The following is a 21,512-nucleotide window of genomic DNA, read 5'->3' as shown; positions in this document are numbered from 1 at the left end:
ATTTAAAAGGACGTAGAGAACATGAATATCGTTTTAAATAATTTGTAGGAAAACTAGTTAACCGGAAGTGAACTTTGTTTTGACTCATTCACAAACTCTACATCAGTTTCGTATCCTATTTCCGATCTTTCCTTCTGTGACTGTCGAAGCAAAATGGTTAGTTGTTTTATTTATCATATAAAATTTTACAGAATTGTTATCTTTTTAAGAAATTCTTAAAGATTAAAGTTTTTTAAACATTCGTAAATGCTAAATAAAATCTGAAAATATTTTTATTTTATCCAACGTGTTAATTTGGAAAAAAAAAAGAAAAGAAAAAAGAAAAAAACAAAAAGCAAACCATGTGGTTTTTACAGTAAATCTGTCATAATTTTTAATAATATACGTTCCATATAATAATCTTTTAAATAAAAATAAATATTTTAATGATAAATATAAGATCGTTGAGCCTATATTAATGTAAATATCTAACCCTTATTAGAAGAAAAACATTGAAATACACTGAAGAATAATGTAGGAAATATTTTATCTTTGCAGACTTGCAAACGCAGAAACGGTGGACGTGCTAAGCATGGCCGTGGTCATGTAAATCCTGTACGCTGTACTAATTGTGCAAGATGCGTGCCAAAAGATAAGGCAATCAAAAAATTTGTCATTCGCAATATTGTAGAAGCAGCTGCTGTAAGGGATATAACAGAAGCCAGTCAATATCCATCTTATCAACTTCCCAAACTTTATGCTAAGTTACACTATTGTGTCTCCTGTGCTATTCACTCTAAAGTGGTCCGTAATAGATCTAAGGAAGCTAGACGTATTAGGACACCTCCTGTGCGGAATTTCCCAAGGGTAATTATAAGATCATAACAAATTTTATTTAAATAAAAAATAGAATATTTAACATTCGTTAATTATTAATACATTACTTGTATAATTGTTCAAAGATAAATAAAAATTAAAATCATGTATTGATTATTATTTGTCGATTGTTAAAAACTATCTTTAATTTTTAGGATTTACGCCAAGGACAGCAAAACAGGAAATAATTTTTCTATGTAAGAATTTAAAATAAAAATAAATGTAACAAAATCAATCAAATAAAAATCCACACATTTTATTTGCCCTATACTTCATAAATTACAGAATAAATATACACTTTATTGCTCTTCAAGGATATTTTCATGTAGACACACAATAGAAGAGTAAAGTATGAATAAGCAAAGAGATACAATTATTTTTGAAAATCATAGTGACTGTGATATGAAGAAGCAAATTGAACACATAGTTTCAGCACTAATTTTTTATACTAATAGATATTTTTAAAGTCGACTTGACAACAAATTCAGAAATAAAACAACATAATTTTACTTTCATTACTTACATAATAAAACACAAGTTATATATAATTTTATATAGAGAAGATCTAATAAATTTTGTGATTCAGATTAAATTAATGTACAATTAACAACAAAGTTGAGAAGTAGATTAAATAAGGAATCATTTATTAGCTTCTTCCATCGCTTTCTTCAGTGTTTTCTCAAATATCTTTTTTGAGTCACAAAAACCTTGTTTTGTTTTCCCAAATGAATTTGGTCCTGCAGAGGTAGGCGTTTCTCTTCCAATATTTCGCATTCTCATTCTGGCTTCTGCTGGCATTTCTTCTGGTTCATCCTCTTCGTCTGCGTTAAATACAGATGCCACTGTAGGTCTCTGTACTACAGTAGTTTTTGTGGCAGAGTTCTAAAAGGACAATCAATTATATATAACATCATATATACCGTATATAAATAATATACTTACAGATACGGAACCCAATTTGATCTGAATTCCCTTTTTTTGATCAGCACCAGTTTGCCTTTTTCCAAACCCAAATGCAAGTTTCTGTTTCTTGACGTCACCATGGCCAAAGTTGCCAGATTCACAGTGGTCATCTGATCTTAGCGGTGAACGATCCCTTCCTCTGCTGTCCCCTCTGGTGTCCTCTGCTCTGTAGACACTTGACCCTGACAACGTCAAACACTGGCAAAGTTCAGATCAAGTTAAACAACTTTGATTATTTAGCCAGAAATCTTTATGCAACATGCTTAGTACAACTTTCTTGTCCTATAAATAATGTAATATAAATTATTCTTATACGTTAAAAACAAGTTAATCTATAAAAATTTATCTATTTTAAAATTATATCTTTATCATACAATTTATAAAATATGTTAAGAATTGTTTTATCATCGATCATAAATCTTATTTATTGACAATATTACGTCGTTACTTTGTCAATATACAGATTCGAGACAGTTTAATTTGTACGATAAATGTACGTAAATGTCGACATCAAGCACCGATTAAATCGAATCTTTTAATTTTCTATATATTACTTAAGCAAAATTTCTTGTATAAAGATAATAAATAGATGAAAAATAAGAAAACTCATTTCGGCACATAAAACTCTCGATGGTCAATCATCTAATATTATATTCCAATAACGCAGTTCTAAATGTAAAATTTAAGTACTCTTACCAATAACATGGAATACAACTAGTTATATTCAACTTAAATAGTAAAATTATAAATAAAATGAATAAAACCTTTTCTATATTCGTCCCCAGGATTCCTCTTAGACATTTTTTAGCTTTCCTTGTTTCCGGAACGAGAACGATTGATCCAAAGTAACCTAAAAATCATTACTTCAGTTACTTTGGTATAGATATAACAGAAACAGTGCTGGCAACATTAGAACAATTTCATACTAGATTTCAAAATTCTTTGAATTTTATATTCAATGATTTAATTCAACAATGATTATATCTCTAAGATATTCAGGATAATTGTAACAATAATTATTTTTCTTTTATTAATTATAATATTCATAATGAAAATTATGTATCTTTTATAAAATATGATAATATCTTGTAACTAGTTACTGATTGGTTGTTTAAAACTGATCTTTAAGTTAAGATAATGACGCCAATTCATCTATTCAAATATTAAATGTTACTGTCTTCTTTCCAAATTTAGCAGAAACAACATATAATATTTGCCAAACAATTTCAAAATCACAAATTAGAAATTTATGTAAAATAATGCGCCATCTTGTGTCATATTTTGAAAGTAATAAGTATCTCTTTTTTTTTTTTTTTTTTTTTTTTTTTTTTTAATTACCTCACTACTATCAAAAACATCAACACGAATATTAAAAAGAATTGGAAAATTTCTTTTCATAGAAATGAAAGTCGTCAAGGTCGGAGAAGGATATACAAGGAAATCAATAATTTGAAAAAAATTTTGGATTTTATTATTTATACCATTATAAAACTTCTCGTGTAATTTCGTAAATATTTCTCAAGAGAAGTATATTTAAATCATAACAGAAATAGTAAGTTAATTTATACTGAAATTATATTTTCCTATCGTCTATTATGACTATCGCATTTATTGTATGGATTTGGAATTGTTAATAACATTTATCATAAGCAGACGATATACATTGGTGACACTTTTTATATCAATGTATTTCACCTGTGCACTGAACTTGCTTAGTAAAGAATGTTCATTTAATTGTCTATACTGATACTTAAATATGTTTAACAATCATTTACGATGAGAATGATGTAAGGAAGTCAGTGACAACCTTCTTTAACTTAGCGTCGGATGCTTCGCTGATGGTGTTTTCCTTTGCAATAGTACTTAGGAGATCTTGTTGTGTAGACCTATTGTATAAAACAAGATTAAATTAAATTATTGAATCTATATAATTGTACTTGACAGAAATTAATTATTAGAATATTTTAAAAAACATTATTTACCTAATATGAGCAAGGAATTCTTTTTCGAAGGCAGTGATTTTCGATGGTTCCATTTTGTCAAGATAACCACGGACACCACAGTAGATAACTGCAACCTGTTCTTCAATTGCCATGGGCACTAAAATATATTATAAAAATAATATTATTACAAATGACAAAACTTGATAAAAAAAAAAAAAAAAAATTGTATATCTTATGATATAGTTTTACCATATTGTCCTTGCTTTAGAAGCTCAGTCAATCTCACGCCACGATTCAACAATTGTTGAGTTGCAGCATCCAAATCAGATCCGAACTGTGCAAAAGCAGCTACTTCACGGTATTGAGCCAATTCTAATTTCATAGAACCGGCAACCTATAACAACAATGAGTATTTAATGTTATAACGGTATAATTATTAATCATTTTGTTCTATTTAAAATATTATACAGCACCTGCTTCATGGCCTTGGTTTGAGCAGCAGATCCGACCCGGGATACAGACAGACCAACATTAATAGCTGGTCGGATACCTTTGTAGAACAATTCAGTTTCCAAGAAGATTTGACCATCAGTAATAGAAATGACATTGGTTGGAATATAGGCAGATACATCACCAGCTTGAGTTTCAATGACAGGTAATGCAGTTAAAGAACCACCACCTAAACTTTCATTCATTTTGGCAGCTCGCTCTAAAAGACGCGAATGGAGGTAAAATACATCACCAGGGTACGCTTCGCGACCTGGCGGTCTCCTTAGTAGCAAAGACATTTGTCGGTAGGCAACGGCCTGTTTCGATAAATCGTCATAAATAATTAAAGCGTGTTTTCCATTATCTCTGTAAAAAGAAAGATTAAGATATTATTTAATCATGAAATTGTAATAGACATATTACGGCTTATTAACTTTATCTTACCTAAAGAATTCTCCCATGGCACAACCGGAATACGGTGCCAAATACTGTAAGGGAGCAGCATCAGATGCGGTGGCGGAAACGATAATAGTATAATTAATAGCTCCACTGTCAGTCAATCGTTTGACAATTTGAGCAACAGTAGATCTCTTTTGACCAATAGCAACATAGATGCAATATAATTTCTTTTTTTCTTCACCAGCATCATTGAAACGTTTTTGATTGATAATAGTATCAATGGCAAGGGCAGTTTTTCCAGTCTGTCTGTCACCAATAATCAATTCACGCTGTCCTCTACCGATAGGTACCAAAGAATCTACGGCCTTGATTCCAGTTTGCATAGGTTCCCTTACGGATACTCTATAAAAATATATACACGTCATAAACATATAGTCATTGGACTTATATATAATTGTTAATTTAAATATATTACCTAGGAATGATACCTGGGGCTTTGGTACCAATACGGAATCTCAGTTTGCTGTTCAATGGTCCTTTACCATCAATGGGATTACCCAAAGCATCAACAACACGTCCTAATAATTCCTCCCCGACAGGAACATCCACAATAGCTCCAGTACGTTTTACAACATCTCCTTCCTTGATGTGCCTATCATTACCAAAGACGACAACACCAACATTGTCAGGTTCCAAATTCAAAGCCATACCCTTTAGACCTGAGCTGAATTCCACCATCTCATCTGCCTGAATATTCTTTAAACCGTAGACACGAGCGATACCATCACCAATGCTAAGTACCCTGCCTGTTTCTTCAAGATTAGCCTAAAATTTTATTATTATTAGAATAATAAATAAATAATAATTAAATATAATTATAATATAAATATTAGATATAAATAAGAATTTTATAATAAACTCTCATAAATATTATCGTATAATTAAAAGAATAAATAATTAGTCAACTATAAGATAGACATACCTTTGGAGCAGAGCCAAGGATACGTTCTTCCAGAATGGAAGAGATTTCTGCAGAACGGCGACTACAGGATACATGGTATTTACGAGATGTTACTGTGACAGCAGGCCAATTGACCTAAAAAAAGAAATAGAAATATACTTGAAGTATTCATATATCTCTATCTGTTCATAAGTCTTCATATATCTACTCCCTAAATGTTTATTACATAACTTAACAGTCCTCCTCTCTTTACATAATACATAATACCCTACAAACGATGTTTATAAAAATATTATTATTTTTTAATGCTTTTACATGAAGAATATCTTTTTTATAGAATATAATATTCAGTAAAAGACATTATTAAATATCCTAAAAATTGTGGAAACGTGTAATGAACAAATATAAAATGTCGGCGCTATCGATAATTTCTCCCGCGGCTTTGAAATAATTTGACACAAGTGATTCTTGCTTTTTTTAAGAAATTACCTGAATCGTAGCATTTGGCAATTGCCTCGCCAAAGAGGAGGCCAGACGTAGAGATAGAAGAGCCATCTTGATACGTTGAAAGCCCGTCAACCGGACCACGAATTCAATGAGGAAGAATGATAAAGACGGCGACGAGCAAAAGTACGTCCTGTCTAACCCCACTCTATCGTTCGAGCACAGGAAATCTACATTCATCGACCTGCGCTGTAACCTCGAATCCAGAAAATTTTTTAATTTTCAATGGACAACGGATTATAAAATAACTTTTAAAGTTTAATATAGTTGTTTTACTTAGAAATTACAATTTTTTAAATAAATATTTTTTTCTTATTTATAGGCCAAAAATATGAATAATCTATAAATTGGTCTGGCTTGGAGGTTAACAGTAATATCCGTTCCAGTTGTATAAGCAAAACGCGCTAAATTCAAATAATATAGAGATTACACAGAAACTGTCGGTTAATAAATATCTACGCAAGATCCATATTTCTTATAGAGAGTTATACAATTTTAAATTAAACTTATTAAATGATACTGTCCACAATCTACAATATGTATGTATAGACTATGCATATTTGTTTTTTTAATAATAATCGCACATGATTGTCATTTCTTTAATTTCATTGGTATAATAATTATACCCTATATCATATATATATATATATGTATGTATGTATACATTCTTAAAATCTTTTATTAATCTAAAATTAATTTTTGTTAACATAGATATGTAAAACAAATATATAATTGTAACTTTGCGACTGAACAATATTGCACAAATTGTAGAATAACTCGCCCTTCAAATCTAAAATGGCGATTGGCTAAATGAGCTGGAAGTTTTAAGATGATCTTGAACAATGTTGTAGTAACTTTATTGGTTTCGTGAAAAAAAGTATTAATAATTATGAATATGTCATCTATTAGAAAAATTAATAAATTCTTTTGGGTAGAAAGTGTAAATGTATTTTTGTCATTAAAAGTCAACGTGTTTAGATAAAGTTTGACTAGTTATGAAAGCGTTATTGCACCGGCGTCAAGATTTGTTATTGTGAACTCGTATTGATTATCATTGATGACCGCTTTTTAATCTTATCAAAATTTATAAAAAAAATAACGTAAACAATTATTAAAGATTAAATGATATTTCAGAAAAAGCTATATCATATCATATATATATATATATAGAAATATAAAAAACCTTGTAGTTAATAATTTGTGTAAGAAACTTGTCAATTTTTTATTTTCATAACAAATAATATATCTCACAAATTGTAACTAATATATGAATACAAAAATTTAATGAAGAAAAAAAATGAAAAAGGTTGTTATAGATGGAATACTAATAGTTGCTGATATAAGACAAGTAAGTGAAGAAGTAAGCCCATATGGATTGATCTGTGATTATTCTAAACTAATCTTCAAGAATCTCCTAAATATGGACTCTGTTAATGAACCGGAACACATTAATAGGCTGGTTAAAGAGGCAGAGAGTTTAAAAATACGTTTAGAGGATGAACGACAAAAGCTAAATGATGTTACTCGTAACTATCTAAAATATATAATTAAAGATAAATTATTTTCATGTTTATTTCTACATTCTATAAAATTATATTATATAAAAATGAGGTATGTTGAGAGAATGATTATGATTTAAAAAACCATATTAAAGAACAATATGCTATGTTGTATTTTCTTATTTCTATATATTATAAGAATTAACATCATGTATAAATTTAAATATTATATCTTTTAGTTGCTAGTGTAGCTGATCGATTGGAAGGAATAAACTGCATAAATGTAAAACCTCGACGTGTTTTGAAAGGCCATCAGGCAAAAGTTCTTTGTTCTGATTGGTCTCCTGATAAGCGTCATATTGTCTCTTCTTCTCAGGTACATATTTTAATTTTTATTTTGCACATTTTTACATTTTCCATATATCTATGAATCATCTTTTAGGATGGCAAAATGATAATATGGGATGCTTTCACAACAAATAAAGAGCATGCAGTTACAATGCCTACAATATGGGTAATGGCATGTGCTTATGCTCCTAGTGGTGCTTTAGTAGCATGTGGGTACGTCTCTACAAATATAATACGTCTATATAATTTAAATTAATCTTTTAGAGAGAGAGAGAGAGAGAGAGAGAGAGAGAGAGAGAGAGAGAGAGAGAAAATGTAAATTATTTCAATTGATATTTACAGGGGATTAGATAACAAAGTAACAGTTTATCCATTGAGTTTAGAAGACGATGTTACAACTCGTAAAAAAACCGTTGGGACTCACACATCGTATATGTCATGTTGTGCATTTCCCAATAGCGATCAACAAATTTTAACGGGAAGCGGTGATAGTACGTGCGCTTTATGGGATGTTGAAAGTGGTCAATTACTTCAAAGTTTTCACGGACATTCTAGCGACGTTATGTCAATTGATTTAGCACCGAGCGAAACTGGCAATACATTCGTATCTGGTAGTTGTGACAAAATGGTTTTAATTTGGGATATGCGTAGCGGACAATGTGTTCAAAGCTTCGAAGGACATCAGTCCGATGTTAATTCGGTATGAATATAACAACTTCGGTATAAATTTAATTAACTCATAATAATATTCCAATTGATAGATAAATATATTACGATTAATCGAATTGTTTTATTTTTTTATAGGTAAGATTTCATCCAAGCGGCGATGCAGTAGCAACAGGTTCCGATGATGCTACATGCCGACTCTTTGATTTACGCGCTGATAAAGAAGTAGCTATTTATGCAAAAGAGAGTATCATATTCGGAGCTAATACAATCGACCTCAGTGTAAGTGGACGTTTATTGTTTGCTGGTTATAATGATTATACAGTAAACATATGGGATACTCTAAAGTGCCAAAGAGTAGCACTTTTATATGGACACGAAAATCGTGTGTCTTGTTTGAGAGTTTCACCGGATGGTACTGCCGTTTCAACTGGAAGTTGGGATTCGACATTACGTGTTTGGGCTTAAATTTTATTTAATCTCTCTCCTAATGCTTACTGACACTTGAAAACATATACCCTTACACACGCCTTATGTTTAATTACGGCGTAATTGAAGGTACTGTTATTAATCACATATGTATTAGCATGCAATTGAAAATAATAGATGCCATTAATCGTTAGATAGTTATAAATATACCATAGTTGATCATTAAAATTTATTATGTTAGGCTGGCCCTAATTTATAAGAGATCAAAGAGATAGAGAATATTTATTTCATTGATTGTATAAAGTGTGTTACACATTATGTGAAATCAAATAAAGATTAGATTAATGAAATCTATTTTACCTTGGTATTGTTCGATCGAAGAAGAATTCTCGAAATACCTAAGAATAAAGAAAAGGTGAAATAGTAAAAATCGTATGTACCGCGCACCATATAATTTTGTCTCTTATTGACAAATACAATATCTCGTTTGATTCATATTCGGGCGTACACTGTTGTATAATTATTCATTATTTACTACATCGCCGTTGAATTTCAGTCGTAGTGTGAAATTCTCACACAGATCAATTCCACAACCGGCTTATTTAAAAAACAAAAAAAAAAAAAACAAAAAAAAAAAAAGACAAAAAAAAAAGTTGCTCGAACGAGATTAAATAACGAGCCGGCTAGGTAAAATTTCAACTTAATTTATTAATTCGACAGATATAAATATCATTATTACTAAATCGCCTGTCATCAATAATTTTATATAATTCTTAACTTGCGGTAAAACGAAGTCATGGAACGTAATAGAGTTCCGTGTACATTCTTGTCGTTTCGGACAGTATAAAAAAGAACACTCGCGGAATACAAACATGGTGGAGGGAGATCGATGAAAGCAAAAGTAAAAAAAATCCTATTATAAAAGGTAATTCATGGAACCAGTATTATTATGCAAACAGCGATTAATCGACACGATTTGTCTAGAATTGCACCGTCCTTAAAGTTAACGGAATCGTTATTCCGTTTAGCTGAGCCGAAGATGCAATTTCGACACATTTATATACAACGTGTCTCGGAGATTAAATGATCTCCCATTAAAATTCATTTACGAAGAAAATGCAAAAAAAAGAAAAAAAAAGGAAAAAAAAAGAAAAAAAAAGAAAAAAAAAAAGAAAAAAAAATCCTTTGTAGTCTGTAGACATTTATAAAATTTTTCTAACAGACTTATCAGGGTAGATTAATTACAAAGAATTAGAACACTATAATGTGTTTGCTACCAAAAAGATAGGAAACAAATTAAAGCCAAAAAGCTGTCAGAGTATTTACAATTAATAATCGAGCACGACGGATGTTTATATAGGTAAATAACAAAATTGATGTTCAGTCGGTGCAATTCAAAATTGCTCGTGATATAATGCGCCGTATAAATAAACCTCATTAATGTAATGGATGCAAAAAATACTACGCGTATTCGTCACACACGCACGAAGGCTATACATACAAATGGCGCGTGCATACTAATTGTAATCGTATTGGATGGTGCACATGTGTCGCGTATGCTTCTACACACGCACGCTTTCGAGTGGGCTCTTCTTACGTTGAAAAATACAATGATAATGTTGATGATAAGAGTCAATGAGGATGACACGTTAATGATAATGAAATTATTATTACAATTGAAATTCGTTTATCAAATCACGCTATTAATCAAATATCTTGAAATGAATCAATATCTAAGTAATCAATACACTTTCAAAGAGCCACATTTAGTCATATAATACTATTTTTAATAAAGAAAAAAGAAATGAACGCAGTACTACCAAAATAAATTCTAATTTTTAACGATATTCTTTTCTCGAGCATATCGGACATGCAACATGATAAATCATATTCTCACACGAAAGTAAAAGTTAGATTAGCGTTCGACCGAATATCATTATAATATTTTGGAAGCACATTAGTGTAATTTATAAAAATGGAAAAGTGATAAGTTTTTACAGCATAACAAATTGAAGTTATTTGTTGTAGCTGCCAAAGGAAGAAAGGACATAAAAAGAAAATTTATATCATCTTTTTGTACTATTTTGTACTAAGATTTACTAAAGATCGTATTCATATCAACCATCACAGAGGAAGTAGAGATGTAATTAATTACATTAGTAATTAGAATGAATTTATATAAGTTATCTATACCATAAAATACTAAATAATTATTATTTTGAACACAATTCTAACCTTTTCCCTTCGTGTATTTATGTACCTACCAGATGATATTTATGAGACAAATAGTATTTATCTCCTCAAAGTATGCCAAATACATTCAAGCTAGTTTCTTATATATATATATATAAATATATATAAAACCAAAGTAAACATATAAAAACAAAAAACAAAACAAAAAAAAAAAGGAATATTTTGTTTTTTGTAGTTTAAATTATAATATTTTATAGAAACAATAGCTTGATGCAATTGTTAATACTATGAACGATGATAAATACTATCTTTATTTATATTAACCAATGATTTATAGATGTTATAAAACAATGGATAATATTAATAATGAGCATCACCATACTTGCGCTAGACTTTTTAAATGAATGTATAAATTGCATGTAATTATGAAACAAATTGAAAAAAAAAGGAAAAAAAAAAAAAATAGAATGAAAATATCTACTATTTGCATCGCTTCCTGAGATGTCACATTAACTTTCAGTCATTGTATTGCAATTATATAAAAAGAAAAACTATGCGCACTCACACAAATATACAATGATGACGTTGAAAGCAATACTCAGAAAAGCAACAAAAAGTTTTATAATTTTCTTTTGGTTATCCATATCTTTCAAATATTGCTTTTAGTATAATCATTTTCTTAGAAAAAAAGAATGGAAGAGAAGCAGGCTTTTATGTTATGTACAACAAATCATACAATATTAGAAGCACTTGTGGAATGCCAGATAAAAAGTAATATGAGTATTCGATATTTGATGCAATTATAAATTATATATATATTTTTTTTTCTTTTTTTTCTTTTTTATTATTATGGAAGAACACGCTATAGATAAAAAAAGAACCTACTACATTTTTATCATGCTTAGGTTTTGGATACATTACTGTAAATCAGTTCCTCGTGTTAACATGAATTTAAGCACCCTAAATACTGATACAATAAACTATAATGTACATTATATTATTATAAAATACGTACACATACATATATATGTACATGTACTAGTAATAGTCTTAAAAAATGTTTTATGCAAAATTAAGTTTCAGAAAGTTTTATCAGACTGTATTCTATAAATATTTAAGAAGAATGGTAACATACAATGTAAGTTGGATATAACCAAATTTAAAGATAAGTTTATAAATTATGCACCTATTCATGCAAAGTTTACTCTACAAAATGCAAATAAAAAAAATTGTAAAATTTGTTTACAGTTTAAAATATAAACAGTATTATAAGAATATGAGGAACGAAATATATATATATATATATATATATATATATATATATATATATATATATATAATTTTTTATATATATATAAAAAAATATTTAAAATAATTATATAATAAATTCTGCCACAGAGTGCTTAATATTGTATGCTTATCAGATTATTGCTCTTTGCACTTTGCAAAATGTTAAAAATGTTGTTTTCTATTCTACGAGTTGTGTAAAAGTCGTTTGATATTGAAAACCAGTTATGCCAACAACTAATCGATGTACAATCTCCGATATCTTGCTGGTACTAAAAATTTTAAAGTCTTTTAAAGGAAAAGACAAGAAATCACAACACGATTTATGATCGATCTACATTCCTTACAAATTACTGATGTATAGACCATATTAGGACTTGGTAAAATAGTAAGGCGTAGAACGCTGCATACGGTAAACTGTATTGTCGTTAAAAAATATTATATCTTCCTGGATATATTTGGCAAGCGTGCACACTTCAATCTGGAAGATCCGATCTTCAAGGGGCGATGAAATAAAAGATGACAGTACAAAATATTGACAGCTACGAGGGGATGGCTCGCAATCTCCTCCAACGTGCCTCCCATTGAGAATTATTTCTTCCAGAACCCCAACCAAATCCAAATACAGAATCAACTGTAGGCTTACTCAAATAAGCGACATTGTTACCGCTATGATCAAAATGTGGTTCAAGACTGGTTAAATCAACTGCATGTAAAATTCGAACGGCAGACGCGAGTCGAAGCTTGCTGGCTGGCGAACTAAACACCAACTTACGACTTTGCTTATTGTTGCCCTTGTCACCAGTGTTGCTAGAATTGCTATGGCGAGGATCATTCTGTAACTGTTTTACTTTGCGAGAATACTCGGTGCAAAATGATTTTGCCATAGATCATTGCCGGTAAGTCTGAGGTGATATGCCGTTTCCAGGTGTCACGTAATCACCAATCATTAAACTTGGATTTACCGGATAATGCGACGTATTTCCAAGGACCAGCGATTGCTGGAAAGTAACACCAAGCTGTAGCGCGAAAGACACGCAGGCAGGTACACGCTTTAGTATCTTTTTATAAATTAGGATAAAGTACCTAGCGAGCCATTTACTTGTTTCAATTGAATGTTTTGCATTATATTTGAGTGTTTCTGTTTCAAAAAATGTATTATTATATAATAGTAAAAGCATCATAGAGAAAATAGCTCGCTGGAGAAAACAATCAGTAATATGTTACACTCACAGTAGCTGGAGATGTAAACATATTAGGCGTGATTCCACCACCTATCAATTGTGCTGCCTGCGTACTAGTAGCCGTACCTCCTACTCGACCACGTCCGGTACTTGATATCGAACCAGGATGAATATTAGGTTGGCCACCTAAGCACAAGTTTAGATTTTTTTATTACTATTATTATTATTATTATTATTATTAATTGTACAAAATATTTATTATCAAATATCATATTTGCCTTTTAACTAAGTAACCCATTTTTTACTTACACATATCTCGAATCAATCTAAAACTTTATTAGATCAATATCTATGAAATATTATTAGTAGAATACAAATGAATGTCTTATATCGCTATAGGTTGTAAATATTGATTTTCGACCGAAATTAGATCTTACCAATTGCAAGTAAATTACTGGGATTAACTGCTGCACTTGTATCCATTGAGACCTCACCAAGACCATTGACCGACATGCCATTAACCATATTCACAGCCTGTCGAGCACCTTGCGCATCCAGAGTTGTCCAATAAGATTCACTAGGTGAAGTATTATTTAAGCCAGGTGGTGGTTGTGCTGCTGCTCCTGTATACCTAAAGTAAGGGTTCTTCAAGTCTAAAGTATTACTACTGCTTTCCATATTCGTCCCTTCAAGTTTCAGTTCTATTGTAACATCATAAGATTGCCTGCAATCAAATATATCATTATTGCAATCGATTTTTGATCAAATTACTGAAAGAACAAGTGCATTATTAAATGATACATATAACATTTATTCGAAATTACCTTTTATTGGCAATAAGAATTACTTTTCCAGAAAGTAATTGGCCACTTTTACAAAACAATGGATTTTCAAGAAGACAACGCACTTGATACCAATGTGTAAGAGGCTCTGTAGGAGCAGTACTTAACCAAACTTGTTGAGTAGAACCAATAAATGCCACGTCAAACCAGAATGCAAGACCATGGCATGTACCACTTTCTAATATGTGAAAGTCAACATCTATATCTAAAAGATTTATAATTTATCACAAATCAGTTTGATACATTAAATCTTATAAATCCATTTTACTCGAAAAAAAAAAAAAAAAAAAAAAAAAAAAAAAAAAAAAAAAATAAATAAATAAATAAATAAATAAAAAAAAAAAAAAATAAATAAATAAATAAAAAAAAATAAATAAAAAAGACGTAACAATATATAAAACAAATATTGTATTATCATACCTATTTTATGTAAATCAGTCTCATCAGCTGTCTGGAAATCTACGATATGCCTGACAGATTTAGCCATACAAATTCTTATATCAAAGGTATCAACAATAGGTTGGCGGAAATATTCTTTAATGGCATTATTTCTCATTGCAGAAAGATCTACACCATGGAAACATGTTTGGTACCAAAAATTGGCTTTATTAAATTGTTCCATATAAAGATTCTCATCAGAAAATGGCGCGATATGCAAGTCTCCTCTAGAAGGAAACATTCTTCCACCTATAAATAAGATATGGCATGTCTCATATGAATTAAAATTATAAATGGATATGTATAATAAGACTAAATAATGTAACAGTGATCACCTGGTACTAGCCATTTTTTAGCATGAAGATAAGTTTCAAGCATTCTTTCATTATATAACATGTAACCCATAGGTTCACTGACTATGCAATCAACATGTTCTGGTAGATCTATTTCTTCAATTTTTCCAGCTATGACTATAATCTTATCTGATAAATTATTAGCAGCTACTAGTAATTCTGCATGATTTGCCATGTTACTTGCTTCTACAGCGTACACTTTTTTTGCACCAGCCTGAATTGCAAAAAATGATAAAATGCCAGAACCAGCTCCTACATCTAACACAACTTTATCTTTAAAGTCTGATAAATTGCCAAGAATTGCACGTTGATACGTGCTCGTTCTGATATAATCCTGCATCATATTTTGTTGCTGTGATAAATAACCATAAAATTGAAAATATTGCATGGCCGATGACTCCTCTGTTCTTTCATTAAATGCTGATATACCCTTTCCATTTTTCAGTTTTAATATTTGTGAGTGAAAGTTTCGAAAGTCTATATAATTAAAAAATTATATTTTGCATTAGTATTTGTTAACTACGAAAGTGTACTGTTAACATATATATCAATGTAATACCAGGAAAAAAACTAACAACAACAGAACAGTATTTTTGTATCTATTCACCTGTTTCATTAGCAAATGTTATTAACAAGCTATCTGAATCCAATGTAAAAACATAACTTCGCGATGAAACTCTAGAGCATTCAGTAGTATGAGTTACAGGAAATTCCAATAATGAAACCTTTTCTCTTGCAGTGGAATCACCTGTAACATATTAAAACATAAAAAATGGTATTAAGAAATCAAAGAATAAATCAAAAGATGTACAATGAATTTTTATGAATAAATATACATCAAGGATGTATATTAAGTTAAAAATTAGCGTTTTTAGTTAAAAAAAAAAAAAAAAAAAAAAAAAAAAAAAAAAAAAAAAAAAAAAAAAAAAGAAAAAAAAAGAAAAAAAAAAGAAAAAAAAGAAAAAAGAAAAGAGGAAAAAAGAAGAAAGACTGCATATTCGGAAAGAAAGAACGAGAGGAAAAAAAAAGCGTGTCAAAACATAATACAGAAAGTAAATTTCAAGAAGAGAAAGAATCGATAGTTCAGAAACGTTTTCTAATGAAGATGAACAAGAGAAATAAAAGTATGAAAATATCAATACAAACGGGAAGAAGAATAAGGGAATAATGTATTCCGGTCGAGCGAGTGTGGTTATGTCGCCGCGAATAAACGCGTCAGCGTTGAGATCGTCGATCGAACGTTTTGGCGTTATTTTCAAAAGCGATAAATACCTAAGACGAGTTCGACGCTGAGGCCTTGCGGGTCATAATTAACGTTGAGCATGACCGGTTTATTATACTTTGGTATTGACTGTCCATTGTTTGACAAAGTCAATACTGTCACCGCGCGAAAGGTTTTCGCCATTTTTCGACAACCGCGTGTCGTTTTTGTGCGCCCCTACGAAAGACTCGGCCACCCGTTCGCTTCGCGGTGGCAGCTCGCGAGCCGCACGTTTTCCTTTTAAAGATAAAATAAATAATGAATCACCGTTCACGTACAGCCCAAGACCGAGCAAAAAACATGAAAAATTTCACCCGAATTCGCAATTTTCGAGTTCGCACATCGGACCATCGACCAACCACCCCTCGGCGCGGTTCGCACACGCGCACTAACCGCCTTCGATGCCCGAAGCCGAAAGGGAGATTTTACCGCCGATCTACCATTACTTCTATTATTTTTTCTTTTCTTTTTTTTTTTTTTTTTTTTTTTATGATCGTTTGTTTTTCTTTGCGCGTTTATTAATATTTAAAGATCGACAAAGATTATGGTATTATCTTGAAATTTGTATTCTTTTTATTGTAAATTTATGCAAGTCATTTGACCGATGTAAATGAATTTGACAAATTATGTTAAAACATCGGTTGTCGAAAGGAGGAAAAATGGCGGCTAAGTTGTTGCGTGAGACGCAGTTCGTCGTGCCGGGTCTATAATAGTATGTATAGTCTCCGAGTATATTGAAAGTTAGGGTAGTGTACAATGCTTGTCGTACCAAAGAAAAGAATCCGTATCCTAGATCGAATCCACCAGTTGGCGCAATCAGTTGTCTTATAATCTGATCAATGATTAGCACTGGTAACCACCAATCATCGATAGTGCAGTGTAGAATGCGTTCGCTAATTGGTGCATACATTTCGTTACTTCAGGAAATGGAAAAGGCTGTATTTTCATATAAATATAACTTCATGTATCATAGATTTCTTGTGATAAAAGAAAAAACAAAAATGATAATAAAAAGAAATTTGAATATAAAGTATCATCGTGATTAATTAATACCTAAGACGATAAATAATAGAACATATAATTACAATGCAATCAAATCTCGAAAGTGGATTGCAATTAATTACAAGGTTAAGAAAAAATCTATGTGTTTCAGAGTTTGATGATACTCTTTTTTTTAACGGATTAAAAAATACGGACATTATAGAAATAACTGGAGATGTATCCAGTGGAAAATCACTTTTGTTAGCGAACATTCTTGCCAAGTGCATACTTCCTTATAGGTACGACGATATTCATGTTAAAGGTCTTGCAGCTTCAGCGATATTAATAAATACTGATTGTCACTTTCAAATATCAAAATTAGTTAAAATAATGACGACGATTGTGACTGATGTATATAAATCCATTGATATAAAGAAAGTAAATAATGAAACGATAAATAAAATTGTTAATGACGTGCTCGATAATTTAATTATAATTAATTGTTATGGAAATGATCAATTTCTATTAACATTACATACGTTAGAAAGTATATTATTTTGCAATGAAAAGATTGTAATTTTGGCAATCGATAGTATATCAGCATATTATTGGCAAACCAGAGAAAATAATGATATTAAGTCTCTAGATACCTACGTGATAAATTTAATAAAACTTATTCGAGCAACCACATCTCAATACAATGTTATAACGATTTATACAAGACCAAGTGGATTGACTATAAATGATATTAAGTCCATAAAATTTATTACTACAAATATTTTAAAAGAATTAAATTATATTATTCGCTTATTTAAAAATAATGATTCAGAAAAACATTTGTGCTTAATAGAGTCAAAAAAAGAAACAAGAACTATTAGCTTTATGATTAATACTGGTATTATTAAGTGGATAACAGAAAGAGATTAATTAAATATTTACATTTATAAATTTAATCTTTTATTCCCATTAAAAGGACTTCATTTACTATGTCTGATGGATTTAATAATCGAGATCCTGCTAGTGTTATGGAACAATTTGTTTTATACAGGGACACTATCTCTTGAACTTTCCTACTTTCTTCCGGTGTAATACCACCAACAACATATATTAATATCCATGGGTTATCTGCAGGATGATGTTCCGTTTTGCTTTTCGAAAAAAGACTATAACATAATAGTTTAGATATTATTTGATCATAGGTGAAGTATATTATATATACTTACTTGAAACTAATACTGGAATGCATTGATGTTGCGTGTAGATCATGAATTTTAGGTCTCTTCGGATTTATTATATCTTTAACTAATTGTTCTAATATACCAACATATTGAACCATTTCACTAGGATGAGGATCAGATACCAGAGATCTGTAATATAACAGAATTTAATTTATTCCATAAAATGTTTTGTCAAAATTAAGAAATGATGTGATTTTAATGAAATTACACATAATTGCGCAATCCTTCTCGTTTTTTTGCTATATCATGTAGCATGGTGATAAAATGTTTTGCTGTCTTCATTGATATCTCTTTTGCAGATTCATCATCTGTGACTCCTAAATTAATTGATATTTTTTAAATTATCTTAAAACACAGGGATATAATTACTATTATTTTAATGAAAATTTGTTATTGATACAAACCTAATAACAATAAAATTTGTTGGTAAACTCCATTTGTAATATCTGTACTTTCATTAAAAACTTTCATGTCTTCATAGAAAGCCATAGAAAGGGATTCTTCTAAAAGTTCTTCTTGAGCAGGTGAAAAATGTATTTCTGTACCAGCAAGGGCATAAACATATATTAACAAAGCAAGAAGATTTTCTGTATCTAATTTTCTATCGTGTCGTGTTCTTATGATGTTGCTTAGCTAAAATGGATTTCATTTTATTTTTTATGTGTTCTGATAGTTTTGTAAATTAATTTAATCAAGGATAACTTAATAATTACTTGTGTTAATACACTTGAAGAATCTCTACTGACTGCTACATTTTGTGATATCAATTTTTCGATACTAAGAAGCAACTCTATCTGCATATTTTTATCTGATTTCAGTGACTGCACAATTGCCCAAATTATCTGAAAGTTCATAATAATAAAAATTATTTATTAAGTTTGTAAGCATATTCTAAGCGTTATTAATATTAAAAATTACATCACCTGTAATTGTTTGCTGGATTCTAATGTAGAATATATCTCATTTTTATCCTGAAATTTGTACATTTGCTTTTCTAAACTATGGACAGAAACTCTTGTAGTTATTTTAGATTTAGGACTTCCTTTTGATGTTAAAATACTTTGAAGTAAATGATTTGCAGTTACAAGGACAGCTTGCTGTTTCTTTGAGATCAAGATGTCAATCAAATTTTTATCAGTAGTTGCTAAGCATCCTGGTATTTCAATAAATGGTGCATCTATCTTAAAAGATAATATCGATAATATGTGATATAATGACAGAATAAGAAAATATTCATATATTTACCATTGATTCACAAACGACCGGATTCATATTTACTGCAATATCATTGGTGTGGTTAGGCAAATGTGGTAAAATACATAACATCCTTGACAGAACTGAATTCGTATCATGACTAGTAACTGCACTTAAATCTAATGTTCTATCAATTAAAATTAAAGATATTCTGGACCCAGATGCTCCATTTAGTTTCTAATATAAAATTTAGTAACTCACACATATAAACGTGGAATTATTATCTTTTATATTTGATAAATTATATACTCACAGATCTACGTTTGATTGCTGCAGGCAAATTCTTTAATGTTTCTGCTATATAGTCACTACATTTACCGATTGAATATATATCTTCTATAATATCCAAGTGATGAAATAAGCTTTCCAAAGAGCTTACAAAATGATTTATATACAATTCTGTTTCTTTAATTTTATTAGCATCAGGTATATGAATTGGTGGCATTAAATTTACAAATGGTGGAGTAGTAAATAAACTTCTGGTTAGAAGACTTATAAAAATGGGAACATAAATGATTTCTATGGAAATATTCTATAAAATAACATTTAGTTAATATAATATATATTTTCATAAAGTTAAGAAATAAAGTTAATTTGTACATGAAATATCTCAAACAAATTACCTGCAAGGGATTTTTAGAATTTATGAAACTTTGTAAATCCTCTTTCATTTTTGTATAATTCTTTATTTCTTTATTTGATATATTATTATCGTAATTCATTGTTCTATAGTGTACAGTAGTGATAATTGTATAACTTTTAAATTCATTTTGTTCCATTATCATTTTAATAATATATTCATAAAAATTTGCATAAGCAGAAGTGGAAATAATCACAGCTTTTCCATCATTATTATCCTTTACATTCTACATGAAAATATCCCAACAAATATATTTATGTCAATCTTATTTTTATTGTTCTATACAAATATATACGTACACGTAAACTATAGGTAGCTAATTCATGTACAGAAAATGCTCCTGCAGTTTTTAATACAAGATATCCTTGATCACCTGTATGCCAGTGAAGACATTCTGTTGCTGCAGAATCTATAAAAACAACAGCTTCGTGTACCTCCATAAAAATACTCTTCCAACATTTATGTGTAAATTCTTCTACTTCATCAATGAAATTCATTTTTATTCCCTTATGTAAATACTTCTGTGTCACTTCCTTTTCTTTATTTTCACAGATCTGTCAAATAGTTTAAATTGCACAAAATAACTTTTATTTTATCATATATTTATTTATATATGTATATAATTAAAGAAATAACAAAATCTATATCATCGAATCATTAATTGTATTATTATTCACAATAATTTTCACAATAAAAAAGTTTTTCACAATATTCTTCTTAATTCTCATGTTTGTTAAACATTTATTACTTGCTGTCGGTAATTTGACTGATAATTTTGAATAAAA

General features: G+C 29.8%; 6 protein-coding genes across 14 annotated transcripts; 3 read left to right on the top strand and 3 right to left on the bottom strand.

Annotated features, from left to right (window-relative positions):
• Positions 1 to 7: 7 nt before the first annotated feature.
• LOC124956046 (40S ribosomal protein S26) lies at positions 8 to 1,095 on the top strand. Its single transcript, XM_047511401.1, has 3 exons — positions 8 to 156; positions 538 to 846; positions 1,011 to 1,095. The coding sequence occupies exons 1-3, from the start codon at positions 154 to 156 to the stop codon at positions 1,041 to 1,043; spliced, it is 345 nt and encodes a 114-aa protein (XP_047367357.1). The 5' UTR covers positions 8 to 153; the 3' UTR covers positions 1,044 to 1,095.
• Positions 1,091 to 2,726, bottom strand: LOC124956039 (PEST proteolytic signal-containing nuclear protein-like). The gene is made up of 3 exons (XM_047511389.1): positions 2,583 to 2,726; positions 1,798 to 2,000; positions 1,091 to 1,737 (listed from the first exon to the last, which is right to left on the bottom strand). The coding sequence occupies exons 1-3, from the start codon at positions 2,617 to 2,619 to the stop codon at positions 1,495 to 1,497; spliced, it is 483 nt and encodes a 160-aa protein (XP_047367345.1). The 5' UTR covers positions 2,620 to 2,726; the 3' UTR covers positions 1,091 to 1,494.
• Positions 2,727 to 3,266: 540 nt separating this feature from the next.
• On the bottom strand, positions 3,267 to 17,364 carry LOC124955968 (histone-arginine methyltransferase CARMER-like). Of its 5 annotated transcripts, XM_047511199.1 has the most exons (15): positions 16,626 to 17,284; positions 15,961 to 16,101; positions 15,336 to 15,830; positions 14,983 to 15,249; positions 14,545 to 14,767; positions 14,158 to 14,444; positions 13,770 to 13,906; positions 6,100 to 6,303; positions 5,632 to 5,745; positions 5,125 to 5,474; positions 4,695 to 5,051; positions 4,235 to 4,616; positions 4,011 to 4,155; positions 3,801 to 3,918; positions 3,267 to 3,704 (listed from the first exon to the last, which is right to left on the bottom strand). In XM_047511199.1, the coding sequence occupies exons 1-15, from the start codon at positions 16,756 to 16,758 to the stop codon at positions 3,590 to 3,592; spliced, it is 3,468 nt and encodes a 1,155-aa protein (XP_047367155.1). In that variant the 5' UTR covers positions 16,759 to 17,284; the 3' UTR covers positions 3,267 to 3,589. The 5 variants fall into 5 exon arrangements, with proteins under 5 accessions (XP_047367155.1, XP_047367194.1, XP_047367164.1 ...); XM_047511238.1 differs by lacking the exons at positions 3,267 to 3,704; positions 3,801 to 3,918; positions 4,011 to 4,155; ... (2 more) ...; positions 5,125 to 5,474; positions 5,632 to 5,745 and having other exon boundaries at positions 6,113 to 6,310; positions 16,626 to 17,364; XM_047511208.1 differs by lacking the exons at positions 3,267 to 3,704; positions 3,801 to 3,918; positions 4,011 to 4,155; ... (3 more) ...; positions 5,632 to 5,745; positions 6,100 to 6,303 and adding an exon at positions 13,420 to 13,555 and having other exon boundaries at positions 16,626 to 17,364.
• On the top strand, positions 6,901 to 11,284 carry LOC124956016 (guanine nucleotide-binding protein subunit beta-5). 4 transcript variants are annotated; one of them, XM_047511362.1, is made up of 6 exons: positions 6,901 to 7,316; positions 7,431 to 7,640; positions 7,853 to 7,989; positions 8,056 to 8,174; positions 8,304 to 8,661; positions 8,766 to 11,284. In XM_047511362.1, exons 2-6 carry the CDS (start codon positions 7,535 to 7,537, stop codon positions 9,093 to 9,095), a joined length of 1,050 nt encoding a protein of 349 aa, XP_047367318.1. In that variant the 5' UTR covers positions 6,901 to 7,316; positions 7,431 to 7,534; the 3' UTR covers positions 9,096 to 11,284. The 4 variants fall into 4 exon arrangements, 3 of the variants coding, with proteins under 3 accessions (XP_047367318.1, XP_047367310.1, XP_047367297.1); XM_047511354.1 differs by having other exon boundaries at positions 7,421 to 7,640; XR_007103065.1 differs by lacking the exon at positions 6,901 to 7,316 and having other exon boundaries at positions 7,325 to 7,640; positions 8,766 to 9,185; positions 11,085 to 11,284.
• On the top strand, positions 16,298 to 19,269 carry LOC124956033 (DNA repair protein XRCC2). Its single transcript, XM_047511374.1, has one exon. It carries the CDS (start codon positions 17,701 to 17,703, stop codon positions 18,520 to 18,522), a length of 822 nt encoding a protein of 273 aa, XP_047367330.1. The 5' UTR covers positions 16,298 to 17,700; the 3' UTR covers positions 18,523 to 19,269.
• LOC124955984 (sec1 family domain-containing protein 2-like) lies at positions 18,342 to 21,488 on the bottom strand. Of its 2 annotated transcripts, none has more exons than XM_047511268.1 (10): positions 21,027 to 21,488; positions 20,711 to 20,953; positions 20,341 to 20,619; positions 20,079 to 20,264; positions 19,757 to 20,014; positions 19,547 to 19,675; positions 19,238 to 19,466; positions 19,042 to 19,150; positions 18,819 to 18,962; positions 18,342 to 18,758 (listed from the first exon to the last, which is right to left on the bottom strand). In XM_047511268.1, the coding sequence occupies exons 1-10, from the start codon at positions 21,222 to 21,224 to the stop codon at positions 18,545 to 18,547; spliced, it is 1,989 nt and encodes a 662-aa protein (XP_047367224.1). In that variant the 5' UTR covers positions 21,225 to 21,488; the 3' UTR covers positions 18,342 to 18,544. The 2 variants fall into 2 exon arrangements, with proteins under 2 accessions (XP_047367224.1, XP_047367230.1); XM_047511274.1 differs by having other exon boundaries at positions 18,344 to 18,758; positions 21,101 to 21,243.
• Between the last annotated feature and the right edge of the window lie 24 nt (positions 21,489 to 21,512).

Source organism: Vespa velutina, chromosome 1 (assembly GCF_912470025.1).
Source record: "Vespa velutina chromosome 1, iVesVel2.1, whole genome shotgun sequence".
NCBI lineage: Eukaryota > Metazoa > Arthropoda > Insecta > Hymenoptera > Vespidae > Vespa > Vespa velutina.
This window is presented reverse-complemented; position numbering and strand designations above follow the sequence as displayed.

Coding starts and splice junctions, on each gene's coding strand:
- LOC124956039 (XM_047511389.1), bottom strand. CDS start 2,619: ATGTCTAAGAGGAATCCTGGGGACGAATATAGAAAAG. Junction 2,001..2,582: donor TGGGGACGAATATAGAAAAG/GTTTTATTCATT, acceptor TGACGTTGTCAG/GGTCAAGTGTCTACAGAGCA. Junction 1,738..1,797: donor TCAAATTGGGTTCCGTATCT/GTAAGTATATTA, acceptor TTGTCCTTTTAG/AACTCTGCCACAAAAACTAC.
- LOC124956016 (XM_047511341.1), top strand. CDS start 7,412: ATGAAAAAGGTTGTTATAGATGGAATACTAATAGTTGCTGATATAAGA. Junction 7,641..7,852: donor AAAGCTAAATGATGTTACTC/GTAACTATCTAA, acceptor TATATCTTTTAG/TTGCTAGTGTAGCTGATCGA. Junction 8,175..8,303: donor GGTGCTTTAGTAGCATGTGG/GTACGTCTCTAC, acceptor TGATATTTACAG/GGGATTAGATAACAAAGTAA.
- LOC124955968 (XM_047511199.1), bottom strand. CDS start 16,758: ATGGCGAAAACCTTTCGCGCGGTGACAGTATTGACTTTGTCAAACAAT. Junction 14,768..14,982: donor GACTGATTTACATAAAATAG/GTATGATAATAC, acceptor TAAATCTTTTAG/ATATAGATGTTGACTTTCAC. Junction 14,445..14,544: donor ATTCTTATTGCCAATAAAAG/GTAATTTCGAAT, acceptor ATTTGATTGCAG/GCAATCTTATGATGTTACAA.
- LOC124956046 (XM_047511401.1), top strand. Junction 847..1,010: donor CTGTGCGGAATTTCCCAAGG/GTAATTATAAGA, acceptor TTTAATTTTTAG/GATTTACGCCAAGGACAGCA.
- LOC124955984 (XM_047511268.1), bottom strand. CDS start 21,224: ATGAATTTCATTGATGAAGTAGAAGAATTTACACATAAATGTTGGAAG. Junction 20,954..21,026: donor TAGCTACCTATAGTTTACGT/GTACGTATATAT, acceptor ATTTTCATGTAG/AATGTAAAGGATAATAATGA. Junction 19,467..19,546: donor CTTCAAGTGTATTAACACAA/GTAATTATTAAG, acceptor AATCCATTTTAG/CTAAGCAACATCATAAGAAC.
- LOC124956033 (XM_047511374.1), top strand. CDS start 17,701: ATGCAATCAAATCTCGAAAGTGGATTGCAATTAATTACAAGGTTAAGA.